Source organism: Hemicordylus capensis, chromosome 15 (genome assembly GCF_027244095.1).
Source record: "Hemicordylus capensis ecotype Gifberg chromosome 15, rHemCap1.1.pri, whole genome shotgun sequence".
Classification (NCBI taxonomy): domain Eukaryota; kingdom Metazoa; phylum Chordata; class Lepidosauria; order Squamata; family Cordylidae; genus Hemicordylus; species Hemicordylus capensis.
Window position 1 is genome coordinate 18659722 of NC_069671.1, and position 18187 is coordinate 18677908.

Sequence of the window (18187 nt, forward strand, 5' to 3'; positions counted from 1 at the left end):
TCACAAAATTTTCTAGGCCCCCCCCAAATGCTCTTTGACCACAGCTCCCATCACCCCCGGCCAAAAAGGCCGGAGGCAGGGGGTGATGGGAGTTGCAGTCAAACATCAAGGGATCCAAGGTCAGGCACCTCTGCATCAAAGCATGGGGACAGAAGAAACAGCACCTGTGTGGATTCTCTGGTGCCAAGATCCTTAATAATGATCATGCCTAGGATGTATATGGTGCTTTCAAATATGCAAAATGCATCACATGCATATCTTGAAGTCATCCTTACAACACCCCTGTACAGCAAGTGAGGTGTTGTTGTTTTTTATCAGCCCCGTACTGCAGCCAAGGTTGGGAAGGAACAGCTTGCCTAAGGCCACTTAGTGAATTCATGCCAGAGGTGAGATTCAAACTGGGGACTCTCCCGCTTGTAGCTCCAGCCCTTGGCCACTACAGCACACGAGCTCTCGTAAGAGAACAAGAGTCATCAACAGCTCAGGGAGTGATTAGTGGGATAAAGAAAAATGCATAGTTAGTGGTGCTACTAGCAAACAGCATGATTTTGATCAAGTCAACCATGAAGTAAGTTGGACAATGGGAAATGTGGTTTCTGACAGTAAAGATTGTGCCATGGAGTCGGCGTCGACTCCTGGCGACCACAGAGCCATGTGGTTTTCTTCGCAGAATACAGGAGTGGTTTGCCATTGCCTTTCTCCCGCGCAGTATCAGAAGATGCCTTTGCCATTGTCACTGAAGTGAGCATCCGCCTCCAGCACCTTCCTATATCGCTGCTGCCTGATATAGGTGACTACAATTATATTTACTAGGCACAGTCTGGGAAGCACACCAGTGAGGATTCGAACTAACATTTTTGCTCCCTAGGCAAGCTGCTTCCCTCTCTGCGCCAGCGCAGCTGATAGTCCTGGGCAGTGTTCCCTTTAACAAGGATTCCCAGATGTTGTTGACTACAACTCCCATAACCCCCAAGCAAAAGCCATTGCAGCTGGGGATTCTGGGAGTTGTAGTCAACAAAATCTGGGAATCCCTGTGAGAGGTAACCCTGGTCCTGGGGAACATTCCGAGAGGAATGGGGCCATCGCTCAGTGCTAGAGCATCTGCTTTACATGCAGAAGGTCTGGGTTCAATCCCCGGCAGCATCTCCAGGAAGGGCTGGGAAAGGCTCCTGCTTGAGACCTTGGAGAGCTGCTGCCAGCCTGGGTAGACAATCCTGAGCTAGATGGGCCAACAGTCTGATTCTGTATAAGGCGTTTTCCTGTTTGGGGGATGGAGCCGCAGCTCAGTGGTAGAACATTTGCTTCGCAGGCAGAAGGTCTCCGGCTCAACCCCTGACAGCATCTCCAGGTAAGGAAAGACTCCGGCGTGCAGCCTCGGAGAGCCGTTGCCAGTCAGTGCAGACAATGCTGAGCTAGATGGACCAAGGGTCTGACTCAGTACAAGGCAGCTTCCTATGTCCTGTTTTATTACCTCTCCAAGCCTCTGACAATGGAAAAGCCCTTGCCAAATGTGGGTCAAGTGTGCTGTCGACTCCTGGTGACCACAGAGCCCTGTGGTTGACTTTGGTAGTATGCAGGAGGGTTGACCACTGCCATCTACCTTCCTGACTACAGTTCAACTCCTGTGCCTTCTATTCAGTTTCGCCGCAGAGGGCCACAAAGAAGCCACACTGCTCCTTCACAAAGTTCTCTTTGCCTTTCTCCTCTCCGCCTCTCTCTTGAAAACGCGCCTTTCATCTGCTGCCAAGGTGAGAAGGGAGCCTTGTTTACAGACCGAAAGAGTGTCTGTGCTGTGCTAAAATGGCCACATCTTGGTCTTCCATCTGAGTCTTTCCCACCGCCCAAGAGGGGCTTGTTGCTACCGTGGTGTCCTGACAGATGGCGTCCATTATCTAACTGCACGGGCTGGTAAGGGTATCATCCAAACTGGTCCCTGTTTCTTATCATCTCCATCACCCAGTGCAAATGACAGAAGATCTTCTTCTCTCCTAAGCCCACTGCCTGTGTGCCAGAAAAGGATCTGAGGGCAGGGAGGGGATTGGTGGCCACCACAAATAACGGCTGGCTAGTGAGCTGAGCCTAAATGTGTAGATCCTCATAACTCACCTGTGACCCAGGTCACAGGGCAGAGGGAAGATGTTAGGGGCAGGCTGGATAGAATGTATACATGTTGCCCACCCTTGGTATGTTCATGGCTGGTTGAGTCAACTGCTGCTCAGCACTAAGCAGCGATAAAAATCACACAATGTTCCAGAAATCAAAGTTTACAAAGTTGCTACACAAACAATCAACAATGAGAGTTTAAGGAGACCAAACACGCTGGAAAAGCACTGCACCCAATGCAATGTTCCATACTAGCAAATGCCCAAATTCACACATTTTTTCTGTGCTGCAGTCAGGAGTGGGTCTGTGGGTAGCATCCGGTGCTCTACGATCTTTCTCTGGCCCCTGCAGCCCTGTGTTCACAAATAACTCAGGATCTGAGTCATGTGGGATTCAGGACAGCGGGTTGGGGAGATGAGAGTCACGGCGGCTGGGGGCAACTCATTGGCTTTCCTTGGCCCACGTGTCTAAGACTGGTTCAGTAAACATGCCAAGACAGAAGAGAGCTACTCAGCTCCACAAGTCAAGGAGACAGGACCACGTAATGGTCAATTTTGGCTGACTATTAGCTACGGGGCCCAGCTTAACTTATCATCGCATGGGCCCAACATACCTTACAGCAGGGATTCCAAGCATTTGGTCCCCAAATGTTGTTGGACTACAGCTCCCATAATCCCCAGCCACAACAGCCACAGGCCCTTGGGAGCTGTAGTTGGGAACGCCTGCCTGTGAGCACAGCTCCCCCTGTACCAGCCCACTCACCTAGCCTTTCTGCCCCTTCCATCAAGTCAAACCTGCAGAACCTTTGGCCAATGAACTCTCTCCCCCAAAACAAGCCCATCAGCAATCAACCCTTTTAGCCTGCAAGAATCAAGTCTAAGAAGTTCTTTTAATGAACCTTTCAGGCAACTTTTCAACCCCTTTAAAGCAGGTTTGAAATGCTTTCCCCCCTTAAACAGAACCCATTACTCTTTATTTATTAATTTATTTTTAAAAATCATGCTTTCAATCTTGATCAATCGGCTTTTCAGTCTGCTGCAGATGTATGGATGTCCAGGGTTACAGGACTGGAAGCAGGCCAGGGGATCACACCCTCTCTGCGCCCCCCACCCCTGCACAAACCAAATGCCCCTTGCCCAGGGCTGTCTTTAGAGGACATTTGCTGGGGTCTGGGACCATCACAGGGACCACCTTCGGCCACATCATAGCCATGGTTCTCAATCTGCTCAGAGAACCCAAGAATGGAGGCTTCTCCATGTTTGTGCTCTGCCTCTTTCAGGTTTAGGCAACCCACAAAAGGTGCCCTGCCTAATGTCCTCTCATATCCCGCAGACAGCACTATCCCACCACTCCTCTATCCTGGTCTGACTGATTTAAAATGAACTCAGATGCTTCCTAAACTCCCTTTCAGAGCTCTAGCTAAACCCACTTAAACTCTGGTTTAACTCAATTAAGCCAGGTTAACAGTGGTCATATAGAATGGGAGAAAACCCACAGCCTCTTCCTCAGCACTGGGTATCATTACATCTGCCTCAACATCTGGAAGCCAGCTTGATCTTTAATCAAAAGAGAGGTGGGAGGTTTTTTGAAAAAATCCCATTGATACAGAATAACAGCGGAATAGAAACCTGTCTTTCCAGTTTAAGTATTAAAGATTTAATCTTGTAGTTCTTCAAACCCAAACACACATTTATGTAACTGAAAATGGGGGGGGGGAACACCACAATCTGTACAGGCAGTGCTATTGGCAATTTTGAGCTGATGTTCCAACGTATCTAAAAAACAAACCCCAAAGCTTCCGATTTTGCTCAGTGCAATGTTCTGAAGGCTGCTCGGGAGAAGAGGGGAAGCCCAACACAAGGTGTCAACTGCTAACTAGAATGTAAAGGTGGAGCGGGAGCCACCTGCTGGTGGGCAGGCGGAAGAGAAAGGGGAAACCATCGATGACATTTGGCAGTGCAGCCAGAGACACAAAGCTGCAGAGAAAGGGTCCAGAGTGGGGGAAGCAGGAAGGAACATCTGGGAAGGGGGATGAGAGGCGGAAGCGCCAGAGAAGCAAGCGATGACGTCAGGAAGAGGGTGGGATGGAAAGCGGCAGAGAGGCAGAGCAGCTGGTGGTCTCTGGGTCATGTTTTCAGGGAATGGTGATCTTGGGGACTACAAGTCATGGTGCTTATGCTTTGTGCCACCCTGATTACTGTTACACCCCCTCCTTTGTCCCAGAGTTCCTACCTGACACTTGTGAGGTCTCTCTGACGTGTGCACCTGCTTGATGTGCCCATTCAAGTGGTCAGGCCTTGAAAAGGAAAAACAAGCATGAGTATCAAGCATTAAAGCATGCGTCAGTTCACAGTGGCTACTGCCTCCCAACCAAGAAAGACTTTCAGGCACCACGAAGCCCCAATCCCCTTGTGAAGTTTTACCCAGAAGTCCACGAGGGTCAGCAATGTTTAGAGCTCTGTATCAACTGCCCCCTTTCCACCTCCCCGGCAAATTTCCCTTGAGAACAAGAGCTGCAGTCCCGAGCACAGTTGGCCTCCTTCAGTCTCACGGACTTCTACGGCATACAAGTGGCCAGACTGCAAGATTGCAGCCAGGTAAGGTCTCTTCCTGGGAGAAGGAGGGCAGCCACCTTCAACTGGTCTAAGACCCAGGCTGACAAGGGGAGAACTAAACAATGGCTAAATGTTGGGACACTGAGCTGGTCTGTGGAAATTACTGAGCATCTAGGAGCACTGTTTTGCCCTGCATCTAGAGATCTTGAAATCTTCTCTTCAGTGCTCCAGTGCAAACATGTTAGTGATATTATCTGCCTGACTTTATGCTCCATTTGCAATCACGTAAGGACACCCTGGTCTTAGGAACACCAGTCTGTGAAGACAATACTGAGCTAGATAGACCAATGGTCTGACTCGGTATATGGCAGTTTCCTATGTTCCTAGATATCACTGATCGAGTAATAAGATGTTTTTAATCAGTTCAGCTCTAACTATAGGCTAAATACATTTGTGATTTCGAGTATCACTTATTATCTTGAGGGATTTTTATATAAATTCAGTTTTACATCTTAAGTCTTGAATGCAAGCTTTAAAAGGTGAAGTATACCGTTTTCTAAATTTATTTATTTATTTATTCATTCATTCATTTATTTAACTAACAATAAAAAGAAAAACAAAGTGTTTCCAAAATGCTCTCTGCAAATATGGAAGTGACACATGCAATCCCAGGGTGGCAGAGTTTAAAACAAGAATGCCAACTATCAAGACACATTTCAAAAGCTGGTTTCTCATCTGTCTCAAAGAAAGAAAGAATCTGTGATCTGTACAGCTTGCTTCTGTGCAAGTTATTTGCAGGCAAAGTCCAGCAAAAGTTAGTCTTGACTGTCCCCACTGAAATAAATGAGATTTAAGTTAGTCATAATAAAAGCTACAAATCTCTGCAGACTGGATGGGGAGTTAATTCGCATGGAACAGACAAAGCTGCCATGTACCGAGTCAGACTCTTGGTCCATCTGGCTCAGAGGTATCTACACTGACTGGCAGCAGCTCTCCAGAGCTTATCCCAGTCTTGCCACTTGGAGCTGCCAGGGATTGAACTGGGACCTTCTGCAAGCAAAGCACTCCTAAAACTGATGGGACTTCCAAGTAAACACACTCAGGATCTGGTTTTACACCTTGTCCCATTTCTTCCAATGGGCTTAGCCACAACTAGCTTTTGCTGGACAGTGCCTGCAGAGTTCACCAGGATGCTCCCAGGCAGCACGAATGGGACTGCAGCCTGAAACAAGCATCATGTTCCAAGGAGATGCAATATAAAACTGAAAACTGTGCTGATGTTACATAGGCTTGTGTTTCCAGCACCACCAAAGCTGTTTTTGAACATGGGGGACTAGAAAATGTGCTGCTTTCTTTGGTGGGAGTTTTTTTCTCTCTTGGTGGGAAGAAAGCCTTGCATTGTCTGAAACCCCAAAGCTGCTTGGAAACTAATTATCCCTCTCTCCTCCCCCAGCTTTTCTGTCCTCAGCCAATAACATGGTGCTCAGTGGAATTCACCCTCCGGAGAGATAGCAGATAGAACAGCTCCTCAGTTAAGCTGTTAAACCTGAAGTAAGGAAGGGGCGATGGGCTGGGGCCGCCTGACTGGAATGTCTGGTTTGGGCCTGGAAACCAGTAGTGCATTCAAAGGCACCCCCAGCTGCAGGTCAGCCATAATGCCCTGAAAACCAACCCCCAATGTTAAGGGCCACTGCAAACCTTCGAGCAGACAATCTGCACCAGGGATGCCTCTCCAGTTGTTGGTGGACTACAACTCCCATCGTCCAGAGCTGGGGAGCCTCAGGAACATTCTGCGTTGAAAGCCCCCATCAACCCTATGTCTGGCCCTCTGACTAACTGTTTATTGGGCCGGTGAGAAGCTTCAGCCCAAGCTGGATACTCTGCACAATCCTGCTGGCCCCAAAGGATTCCTTGAAGGGAAATGGAGCCATCCTGAAGCATGCACAGAATGCTGGCAAACGTAGCCCTTCCCAGCACCTTCCTCCCAGAGCTCTGAAGAGAGGGCTCCATCTCTTTCTCTTCAAGCATCCTCTCAGCACTGAGAAAAGTGCAGTACTGTGTCGAGGGCAGCACAGTGGGAAATGGCTGTTTTGAAAAACAGTGCCATTCACTGGTCTAGAACCTCTGTGTGACAGAACCCCTGAGCAGCTAAAATTGAAATTGCCTCTGGATTAAAGAAACCTCATCTATGAATCGCAATAGTTCTTGGTTATGTTTGCATGTGAGTAAAACTAGTAATTCCAAAGCAAAATATTCATGCTTCTGGATCAAGCTGCTCAGAAGTAAGTCCTACTAATTTCAGTGAAGCTTACTCCCCTGGACTTTGCAAAACTGCAGTCTTAACAGCCAGCAGATTAGCAGTCGGCATGATGCTTTGGTGGTAGGACGGGAGAATTGTCCACAAAACCAGCAATAGCATGGCATGTTAAAAAAAGAAAAGAAAAAAGACCTTTGCATCCATCAAAAAGGGAAATTCCAAAATGGTGCCCAATTAATGGGTTGTGGGATTTCTTAATCCTTTGAAATGGCTCTAATCAATTAGATCAATTAGTGGGAAGCCTAATCGAAACGGGGAAAAATAATTCTTGACAATGCCTAAAACACAGAAACAGTCCTCTTTTTAAAAAATAAAGGGGCCTTTAGAACCTGCCTCTGCCCTAAGGTTGCCAACTGACCAGAAAAAAAAACCAGCCTGGTCTGCTCTTGTGTCCCATAACAGCCTGATGTGCAGAAATCATCATGTGAAGCTTTTCATATAGAATAGAGAGCAGAATAACCTGATAATTCCTGCATATCATGCTGCCCTTGAAGGCATAGCTACAGAGACTAGTTAAGAAGTAGACAACTCTGAGACAATTTTGGAAGGGCGGTATAAAAATTCAATGAATGAATGAATGAATGACCCAGCTTTATGTCAGCAGAGGCTTTGACTAGTCAATGTTTCAGAAAATCAAGTACATAAGTCACATCTTTCCCCCCTCCAAGATTTTAAATTTTGCATAAATTCTTTTTAGATTGATGGTCTGTGATGAAAGTAGCTCTCTATTACTCTTTGTTATTAGCCTACCTTGCATAAACAGCTAAGAAGAGAAAAAAGAGTCTCTTATTTGCTTCAATTTTAAAACCAGATTCTCTCTCATTAATACAAGTTTGAAACACCCTGATGCATATCTTCTCAATAAGACTTACTTCCAAGTAGACATGCATAGGATCATGCTGCAAGAGATATCAATATTCTGATTAATGCTTAACAACGTTGACTCAGAAGTAGGTTCCATTTGTATAAGCAGAATTTATTTCCAGCCTAAAGCGGCAATCCAAGAACCCTTCATTGGCAATAGATTCCACTCAAATTTATTTAAATTTATTTCACAGCAAGGGTTTCACATTGGGGTTTCAATCATTCAGATTCTGAATCAATCTGTGTATCTAAGTTTCACTGGTTCAGCCAAAAGTATCACTTGCAATAAAACTAAGGCAGTCTACTTTTTACAGCCACAGTTATGCAGTAGCAAATCCCACTCATTTTAATGGGACTTACTCCCAAATAAATGTGTATAGGATTGCAACTGAATCCACCAAACGGAAAATATCCCTTTGGATTGTTGGAAGTCTTAAACATGAACAAAACTCCACATTCACAAAAAGAGATCTTGCTTTTGATTTAAAAACTTTTAAAACTTCTTTATTCCAGTGATTAGACTAGGCTCAGGAAAATGTTTTCTCTTTTCAACTGAAGTTTTCTCAAGCAGAATTTCACTGTTTAGAACAGAAGTCACTTCTGCTGCCCTTTACTACATCCAACAATTCCGGTCCATTTGGAGAAGAGATGGCCGAAACAGTCAACCCCACTCCCAAATGAACACTTTCCTGGAACGGAAAGCTGCACAACCCAGTCGCCATGTTCCCTTGAGATACTGTACATACACACATCAGTATTAAAAGGAAATACAGCAGCAGAGATAGGCAGGCAACGCCAGTCAAAGATGACCGAATGGGCCATTTGGGCACCTGCAGCAGATCATGATCTAGGTGCTGCAGCTGCTGTTGCACTACAAGTCCCATCACTCCCAGCCGAACGTGCTGAACGGCTTGTCCAACAGCAGCTGCAGAACCTCAGGTTGGCCACTCTCGATCTATGAGGCGATATTTTACAACCTAACACTATGACAATTCAAAAGAGTCCCTTGGTTCAATGGGACTTACTTACCCTCTGGCAACTGTGCACAGGACGGCAGCAGCCTTGCAAGAAGCTAAAACCAACAGTGGCTGGGGTGGAGCTCAACGTTAAGCAAAACAAGTTGCCCAGAGAAATTATGAACTTTACTTGCCACCCCGTGGATTTCGAGGTAAATTAAAGGATGGATTCAAACAATCATCTCTCTCATGACAAGGCAATTCTCCATCACTTCCCTGTCATCTTACAGTGAGATCCACATTGAGATGAGATCCACATTGAGACCGTTTTGTGAAGGAGGCCACAAACATCTGGCTTCAACAAGTGATCTGTAGCCCTTCAACAAACCTGATTTCCTGAAGTTTACAGGGTCAGGGATGGAAGACCCACTGCAATACAGACATCACAATGGGTGCGGCAGAGAACGCCATCCTCTGGTCAAGACTAAATATTCATGTGAATTCACCTTTGGCCAATGAAGCAGACTTGTTCAAGGTCAGACATATGCTGATCCCATTCCAAATACTCTCATCCAAAGGATTCGGAATGGCACCTAAAGCCTCCTTGACAAAGCTGATTTCAGGTCTGACTCAAGAAGAGCCATGTCTATGAACGCCAGCTCAATTTCCATCTCCCCCAAGAAAGCTTTGCAAACTCCACCAGCACGGATATTTGGAAAAAAATACTGGCTGGACAGAATGCTGGAGAATTGGACTGTGGTTTTCTAGCCACTCTCTTTAACAGCAGCGAGGGACAGATACAAAGCCTTGACCAGCAAAGACACTTTGGTGCCCAAAGGAAAAGAGAAGAGCGCCTGCCTCCAGCCCAGAGGCTGGACTTCCTGTGCCTAACAGGCCCTCCTTTTCCATCCCACCACTCCATTGATGATCAAACCCTGAAGGAGCCTCCTTCACCTCCCCCCACCCCGCAAGCACACAGCGCATGCCAGTCACATGCCTCCAGTGGCAGAACTTCTTGCCATACAATTCTGAGCATCTTTATGCAGACTTACTTCTGGGTAAATAAGCACAGGACTGGCTGGAAATAAGCACATCACGCTGCACATGGTCGCCAGGTACACCAATGCCACAATAAGCACATCATGCATGAAGAAGACACACATCTCCAAACAGTCAGTGGACATGCACCAGGGAGACACAGACAACTGCATCTCCACAGTGCATGTCCCCAGAGGTTTGAAGCTGTGCCTCTTCTTTCACACATGATGTGTTTATTACATCAAACAACATGGAACAGCAGTGATCTGAGATGTGGTGTGAAGTGGCCCTCACACATTGCCTGGAAAGAGAAGGCCCTTTCTGTCTCCTATGGCCCTCACAAACTTCCACCTAGAACTGTCTAGTGGGGAAGCCAACCTCAGTCTAGCTGTTTGAGGGAGTGGGCTACCATACCACTGGCTGCCAACAGTCAAGTTCTGTAGCCTATTGAGCATCTTTAGATGTCACCCATCCAAGAGGTCCCCACCTATCATCCGCTTACCTAGAGAACCCCTTTCCGCAGCTCTGACAAATATAAGGCTTCCCCACAGACCCGTCATGGGACCGAACATGATAGGACATCCTGTCTTTCCTCTTGAATCGCAACCCGCACACTGGGCAGGAGTAAGGCTTCTCGCCGGAATGTGACAATTTGTGTCGGTTCAGATGGTAAACATCCCGAAAAATCTTCCCACAGATCTCACAAGCCACCTGCTTCCTTGTCCGGCTCCTCTTTCGGGGGGCCTCGGGGTCATCCAGACCTGGCACCCCGTTTTCACTGAGCCTTTGGGGTGGGATGTCTATGTAGCCCAACTGCAAGCTGGTCACCCCGTGCTGAGCTTCGTGCTGCCGAAGGCGGTTGGCGTCTGTAAATACTTTGCCGCAGAGGCCGCACGGAAGGATGCCGGCGTCCCTCAACCCTCCGGGAGTGCTGAACATCATGGAATCCAACAGGTTGGCTTTGCGGGGCCGCCCTCTTCCCCTTTTGCTGCTCAACGAGGGGGTGGCAGCGCCAACGTTCTGGAAAGGTGAAGCCAGCAGCGGTGGCGACAGCGGACCTGCAACCATGGGCAGGCGGTCCACACCTTGGAGGACTGGCAAGGACTGTGCGGCGGCAGAGAGGGCAGCCCGCGTGGCCTCATCTTCTGGCATGCCGGCGATCCCGTTGCCATTGGGTGCCAGGCCAGCGCCGTTGGTCATGTCGAGGGGGAAGCCAAGGTCGGTGGCGGTTGCCCCGGGGCGGAAAAGCATGATGTCCGGCCGAGCGGCTGGGGGCACCAGGATCTGCACATTGGACTGCTTGATGACCTCCTGGCAGATGTCGATGACAGAGCGCATGAGGAGGAACTTGGCGGCTGTCATGAGCTCGGGGAAGCTCTCCAGGCGCACCACGATGCGCGAGGTGTAGGCGAAGTCCAGGATGTCCCCGAAGACCTTGGAGCTGATGGTGTGCATCTCCAGCTCGCGGCCCACCCCAGGGGGTCCCCCTCCAGGCGCCCCCGGTGCCTCAGCAGCGCCCCCGCCGTCGGGCGCCCCGGCGCCTCCTGCTGCCCCTGCCGCCGCCCCAGGCTCACCGCCGCCGCCCAGGCCCTGGGCGCTGAAGACCGACTCGAAGTACTCGCTGCAGGCGGCCAGGACGGCCCGGTGCGCGGGGAAGCTCTCGTCGCCCACGCGCAGCAGCACGTCGCAGAAGCGCCCGCCGTTCTTGCGCTGCTGGTTCAGGCTGTGCAGCAGGTCGGCGCTGTGCCGGCTCACCTGGTACGTGTAGCAGCCCGGCGGGGACGGGCCGCAAGCGGCGTTGGCGGCGGCTGCTGCGGCAGCGGCCGCCTCGTTGACCCGCTCCATCGGGGCTGGCGACCGGCCTCACCTGCCCGCTGGCCTTGCGCGGCGACGGCCGGCAGGGGGCGCGCTTGCCTAGGCCCGGCGCTCCCGTCGAAGAAGGGGCTGAGGGCGCGCGCACGAGCGGGCAGGCCGGGAGGGAGGGGAATGTCGCACGCGCTCCGCCTGGCGCGCCCGGCTGCCTGGGACTCCCGGGCCCCGACGGCGGCGGCGCTGGGCGCAAGCCCGCAAAAGCTGCGCTGCCAAGCAGGCAAGGGCGCAAGCAGGCCGGCCGGCCGGCCGAACAAAAGGCGCCGGCGGAGGGGGCGCGCGCGGAGCAGCGCTCTCGGGCTGCAGCAAGCCGCGGAAGCCCCCGCCGGGCGGCACTCCCGCGCCTCCCCCCGCGCCCTGCACGCTCTTCGCGGCCGCCACGAGGCGCTGCAGCCCAGGAGCAGGCGCTGGCGGCGGCGGAGGAGGCGGCGGCGGAGGCGGCTTTGTTCCTGGCCGCCGCTGCTGCCGCGGCCGCCGTCGAAGTTTTCGGGGGCTGCCGGCGCGCCGTCCGCGCGTCCCCCTCCCTCGGTGTGTGTTTGGAGAGGAGGAAAGATGGCAGCGGCTGCACTTCCTCTTGCACTTTCACCCCTGGGGGGGGAGGAAGAGAGGAGGGGGGGCCGATGGCAGCAAACAACCCCCCCGCGCCGCCTAAAAAAAATTAGGGCCGGGCTGGCGTCGCGGCGGGGGCTCCGGCTGGCGGCGGGCCCGGCTGGGGAGGCGTCCGGCTGGCGGCGCTGCAAACTTTGCGGGCTCCTCTTGGGCTCCGGCGCCCCCCACCCACCCGATGCAGAGAGGCGCCCCCCCGCGCTCCCTCTCCAGCCACTGAAGCTCTTCCCCCCTCCCTCGCTTCCTGCCCCCCTCCCTCCCCGCATCCGCCAATGCAAAGGCAGCCAGAGGCGGCAGGCCGGCCCCCACCCGCCCCCCCTTCCTGGCCACGGGGGCTGGGGGCTGCTGCAGGCGCCCTCCCCCTCCCCAGCACAGTTCCGCCAATGCCGAGCGAGCAGCGCAAGGGCCCCCACCCCAGCCGGATCGGCGTGGGGGGGGGGGAGAGAGAGATTTGCAAATCCTCCCTCCCCGCAACTCCCTCCAAGGCTTGGCGGGAGGGGGGCTGCAGTCCAAGCCTCCCCCTCCCGTTGCTAAATGCAGATGGCGCAATCAGGATAATAAAACAAGCCGCCACTGTCTCCCCCGAGCTGCAGAGAGAGCCCCCACCGCTCTGCTCACGCCAAGGAGCTGCGCCTGGCTTGCCAAGGAGGGAGCGCGCGCTTTGCTCCCCCCCGCGGGGGTCCAGTGGGGCTGGGGGTCCAGGGGCGGGAGAGGCAGCCCCGACTGGGGGGAGAGGCCCTCTCCCGTCTCCACCGCGCCCAGCAGCTCCTTCTCCAGCCCTCCCCCTCCATGTTTGCGGCCCGCCACACACACGGTTCCGGCCGGGCCACCGCGGAGCAGGAGGGCCCTTGGACCGGCACCGAAGCCGGATCCTGCCCTCGCCCCTCGGGGAGCCCGTACAAGGCTTTTCCTTCCCGCACCCACACAGAGCTGCCCAAAAGGCAGGGGGCTGATTCCGCGCGTGGGGTCATTCCGCCGCCCTCCCGCCAGCTTGGCCTTCAGTGCCGTGCAGGGAGGCCTCGCGGGTCAGCCCCACTGAGTTCCGTGGGGCTCGCTGTCCAGTCAGGGCACACTGACCGGCTGCCCCCCCACCCTTTCTGCTTGCAGCCGCGCGCCCCTTCCCCCCCACGGGGCCACCATTTGCTTTCGCGCCGCGCTCTGCAACGTTGTGCTCGGCCGGGCCTGGGAAGGGGATGAGGGGAAACCCAGAAAAACCACAGCAGAGTCCTAACATTTATCCGGAGCAGCTCAGATGTCACTGGGAGTGAGCAAATGCTAATGTATTTTAGCTGGTCCTAATGTGGAGGTTGACAACACTAATGACAATATTATTTTGCTTTGGTCTTGGGGGTTTTCAATATGTTTTTAAATTCGTGTCAGTGCCTTGACCTTCCAGAAATGCATCCCCCGCCCCCACTCCCACCAAAAATAATGGAAGGCCTGGAAGAACACTAACCCTGGAGGCTCAACGCCTGTTCCTCAACCTCACTGTCCCATAGTGCATAATATTCCTTATTTCGGACACCAACTTTGTGTGTGTGTGTGTGTGTGTGTGTGTGACATTTTGATCAGGCATGCTCAAAGCACAAGCAAAAACTTCCACTTTTCTGCAGGCAAGCTTAGGAAGGAATGGCCTTTTCCACCACGGGCCATCAAGTACCAGAGCTGTGAGAGCCCTGTGGATATTTATATGCAAATCGGCAACCCCCTCCTCCCTGCAGGAGCCTAACATCTCCTTCATGGTCCCAAGATACCTTCAGTCCAGGTGCCCAGGTTTCTGCTGATGCCCAAGGCAGAGCTACTTTTGTGCGCAAGAGCAAATGGCTGTTGTACAACTTCCACACGTCCTTTTATTGCACTCATTCTAACAGATCTGTGGCATAACAGCACTAGTGGTATTGTCCTTTAAATCTACTTTCTCTTTGCCGGAAGCAATTACTGTCATAGAAATAAAAATTTACTCAGTTATAGCAAACGTGTTTTTCATATTGAAACAGGTGGTATTTCGCATGCTTCTTCCAGTGAAATGGAAAAAAGAAAAAACCTGGCACAGCTTTTCTGAATGAAGTCTATATCCCATTCATTCTTTCCCCACAGACCTTCCCCAGTTTATAACACCTTGTTTTTGCTTGCTTAATAATTCAGTTCTCCCTATTTCAGTTCTTCCAAGATTTCCTCCTCGAGGGGGATGAGGCTTCCTTTAAACATCTGTTACCATGGCATCTTTGCATTTCCAGTGTTCCCCTTTCAAATAAGCTTTAGGTTCCCCCAAACACTGCTAGAATACAGGTACACTACTTAATAGCCAGGGATCCATGCATATTCATTCATTGTGTGAAAAGTGAATTTATTTTTTCTCTTCCCCTTCCCTTCCCCCCAGTCCTACAGTTATTCTATCTGATTTAGAATTACTGCACCCATTTCAGTTTGGTTTTGTCCACATCTGGACATTTCTCTAGAACGGGTGGCCGTTCTGAGGCTCGCCAGCTGCTGTTGGACTACAACTCCAATCATCTTCAGCTGCAAAGTTGTAAAGAAGACTAAACTAATGACAACGGGCACAGCAACCAGCCTCAGAATTTATAATGAAGACGTTGAAGTGGTGGAGAGCTTCTGCCTTTTAGGATCGACCGTCAACAGTAAAGGATCCAGCAGTCGAGAAATACACCGCAGACTAGCACTTGGAAGGGTTGCAAGGAAGGCCTCGGAAAGGATATTTAGATACCGTGATGTATCTATACCTTCAAAGATTAGAATCGTTCGGTCAGTGGTTTCCCCCGTGACACTCTATGGATGCAAAAGCTGGACTTTGAAGCAAGATAGGAAAAGTATTGACACTTTTGAACTTTGGTGCTGGAGAAGATTTTTTGAGAACAAATCAATCCAGAATTTTCACTCGAGGCCCAAATGACCAGGCTCAAACTATCATACTTTGGACACATGTTGCAAAAACCCAGCTCCCTTAAGAAGTCCATAATGCTGGGAAAAGTTGAAGGAAAGAGAAGACGAGGACGACCAGCAGCAAGATGGATGGACTCGATTACGACAACGAATGCACCACTGGCCAAGTTGAAGACAGATCATCCTGGAGAGAATCTATCTATGTGGTTGCTAAGAGTTGACACCGACTTGACGGCACTTAATCAATCAATCACTCCAACAGCATTTGTAGTCTGGGATTAAGTTGGTTAGCAAGCATGCATTAATTGTCCCCTTTCAGAAAAAAAACCCCTCAGCAGGGTCTGTGAAAAACAGTATACACATATTCGTAGTATTCGTATTCTGTGTCGGTTTGCATTTGGATAGGTGCGTATATGTGAGTGCTCTTCTGCAAGACATTCCCCTTGGGGGATGGGGCCATAGCTCAGTGATAGAGCATGTGCTTGCAAGTTCTTGCCTGAAACCTTGGAGAGCTGCTACCAATCAGAGCAGACAATACTGAGGTAGATGGACCAACAGTCTGACTCCATATAAGGTAGATTCCTATCTTCCTAACAGCTACAGAGACTCTGGTCCCGCCCCCGCCCCCCCCCGCTGTAGACACAAATCACTCTTCAATGCAGGCCCTAATTCAAAGTGGGTAATGGAAGGCCAGCAACCCAGAATTTGGCTGGTGGTTTCCAATCATATGCATATTTACCTGGGGGTAAGGCCCAGGCGCAGCGGGGAAATGGCTTGCCTAGCAAGCCAGAGGTTGCCGGTTCGAATCCCCACTGGTATGTTTCCCAGACTATGGGAAACGCCTATATTGGGCAGCAGCGATATAGGAAGATGCCGAAACCATACTGCACGGGAGGAGGCAATGGTCAACACCTCCTGTATTCTACCAAAGACAATCACAGGGCTCTGTGGGTGCCAGGAGTTGACACCGACTAGACGGCACACACTTTAAGACCCATCAAACCCATTGCACATTGCCCATCAAACATATTGTCTCTCAATACCAGGGAGGGGATTGCAGGGGAGCAACAGCAGGAGAGGGCATGCCCTCAACTCCTGCCTGCGGGCTTCGAGCGGCATCTAGTGGGCCACTTGTGTGAAACAGGATGCTGACTAGATAGGCCTCGGGCCTGATCCAGCAGCAGGGCTGTTCTTATGTAGTGATTCTTCTTTCTGAGTCAATATGCACCCATTTGTACTGTATGTGACCTACCTGCTGGCCAGGTATGCCTTTCACCTCTGCCCTTTCTCCCAGGTTTTCTGCACATTTCTCTCAGGCCACCTTCTTCCTGCTCTTCTGGTATCTTCCAATCCAAGATGCCCTGATCATTGGAAAAAGAAGACAGTGGGATATTAGACATTCAGTGTCACGAAAACTATGTTGAACAGCTACGCAACTCCCATACTCATCAGAAAGCTGAACATTGCTACATGTGTAGTCCAAATCATCCTGATCACTAGCCCCTTTGTAAACTTGAATAAGACTGTCAGGGTCTAGCGCCAGGCAGTTCGACATACCTGTGGAATGGATACAGCCCTGAATGTTGGGGAAGATGGGCCTTAGGTTCAGTCCAGCAAAGCAAAGTCCACAGAGGGTGCAGGGGATGGAAAATCACACTTTCTGAAAAGATGCCAGGCCACCTGGCTTCCTGCATGTCCCAGTCCCTGGCTCTGTAATGTCCAGCAGGGAACACACTCTGCACACAGTTTTCCACTGCAAAAGAAAGAAAGAAAGAAAGGGGGATACATTGGGAGGAGGACGAGGATGCTTACTACTATTACATCTCATGTAGCAAGCATGACTTGTCCCCCCTAGCTAAGCAGGGTCCATCCTGGTTGCATTTGAGTGGGATACCACATGTGAGCACTGTAAGATATTCCCCTTAGGCGATGGAGCTGCTCTCAGAAGAGCAGAAGGGTCCAAGTTCCCTCCCTGGCAGCATCTCCAAGATAGGGCTGAGAGAGACTCCTCCCTGTAACCCTGGAAAAGCTGCTGCCAATCTGGGTAGACAATACTGAGCTAGATAGACCAAGGGTGTGACTCAGTATATAGCAGCTTCCTTTGTTCAAGACCTACCTGTTTCCCCAGGCTTTTAACTGAAGTTAATAAATAATGTATTTATCTCTTGAGATTGCTTTTTTACTTGTTTTGTGAATTTTTAACTGTTCTACATTGTTTTGCATTCACTCTGTTTTAACTTTGGACACCGCCTAGAAATGTCCATATCAAGTGGTACAGAAATCTGATCATTACATACATAAAATAAATGTGATTCTTTCCTGGCCTCTCTGCATTCGCGCTGCTGCTGGTGAGTACTCTGTGAACAGAGCCAGGAACCAGAACCTTCCAGAGCTTTCCCTCAGAAAATTTGGTGGGAACCCTTTGCCGGAAAGCAGTATGCAAATATTGAATAAGGATTGGCTTAGATTTTGCTTGGTAAGCCGCTTTGAACACATCCTTACCCTGAGAGCCAGAAACAGACATGGATGTCATTTTAGGTCACCTTTCCTTTTTAAAAAGTTATGTCCATTGTGTCACTTTGTAGGCCGCCTTGGAGGGCTGCTCTCAGAGATAAAGGCGCATTGCTGGGGGATTCTGGGCCGGTCACTTCTCTCTCAGCCTAACCTACTTCACAGGGTTGTTGTGAGGAGAAGCTTAAGTCTGTCGCACACCGCTCTGGGCTCCTGGGAGGAAGAGCAAGATATAAAATGTAAATGTAAATTACATGTAAATGTAAATAAAATACATTATCTATGTATATCTATCTATACACACACACACTCTTTGTTGGAGACGACTAGGCCCCAAAAGCCTGAGGTGGACAAGAGGGCGGCGCGGCCCTGAAGCATCGGCCCTCCAAGGGGGCGCGCGTAGCTTTGCGAGGCGCGCGCCGCTCTGACCTCGTCCCCTCTATGGTCTCCTCTCTCAAAGAGACGGG

The 18187-nt window shown here is 50.7% G+C and overlaps 1 protein-coding gene and 1 long non-coding RNA gene across 12 annotated transcripts in view; both read right to left on the reverse strand.

Moving 5' to 3' along the window:
• The window catches only part of PATZ1 (POZ/BTB and AT hook containing zinc finger 1), a 32316-nt gene extending 19813 nt beyond the window's left edge, over positions 1-12503 (reverse strand). For 3 of the 9 annotated variants that reach the window (XM_053279591.1, XM_053279593.1, XM_053279590.1), the window contains exons 1-2: positions 10336-12496; positions 4336-4399 (exon numbers count right to left, since the gene is read on the reverse strand). In XM_053279591.1, the coding sequence (XP_053135566.1) occupies positions 4336-4399; positions 10336-11678 (1407 nt within the window). In that variant the 5' untranslated portion in view covers positions 11679-12496. Of the gene's footprint in view, positions 1-4335; positions 4400-10335 lie in introns of all 9 variants that reach the window. The other 6 variants (XM_053279594.1, XM_053279592.1, XR_008312469.1 and 3 more) reach the window with 5 other exon arrangements.
• A 1632-nt stretch (positions 12504-14135) lies between these two features.
• LOC128337914 (uncharacterized) lies at positions 14136-18154 on the reverse strand. 3 transcript variants are annotated; one of them, XR_008312470.1, is made up of 5 exons: positions 18029-18154; positions 17712-17933; positions 16767-16962; positions 16462-16570; positions 14136-15049 (listed from the first exon to the last, which is right to left on the reverse strand). It is a non-coding gene; the product is annotated as an uncharacterized LOC128337914 (long non-coding RNA). The 3 variants fall into 3 exon arrangements; XR_008312472.1 differs by having other exon boundaries at positions 14136-15481; XR_008312471.1 differs by having other exon boundaries at positions 14136-15550.
• Positions 18155-18187: the final 33 nt, after the last annotated feature.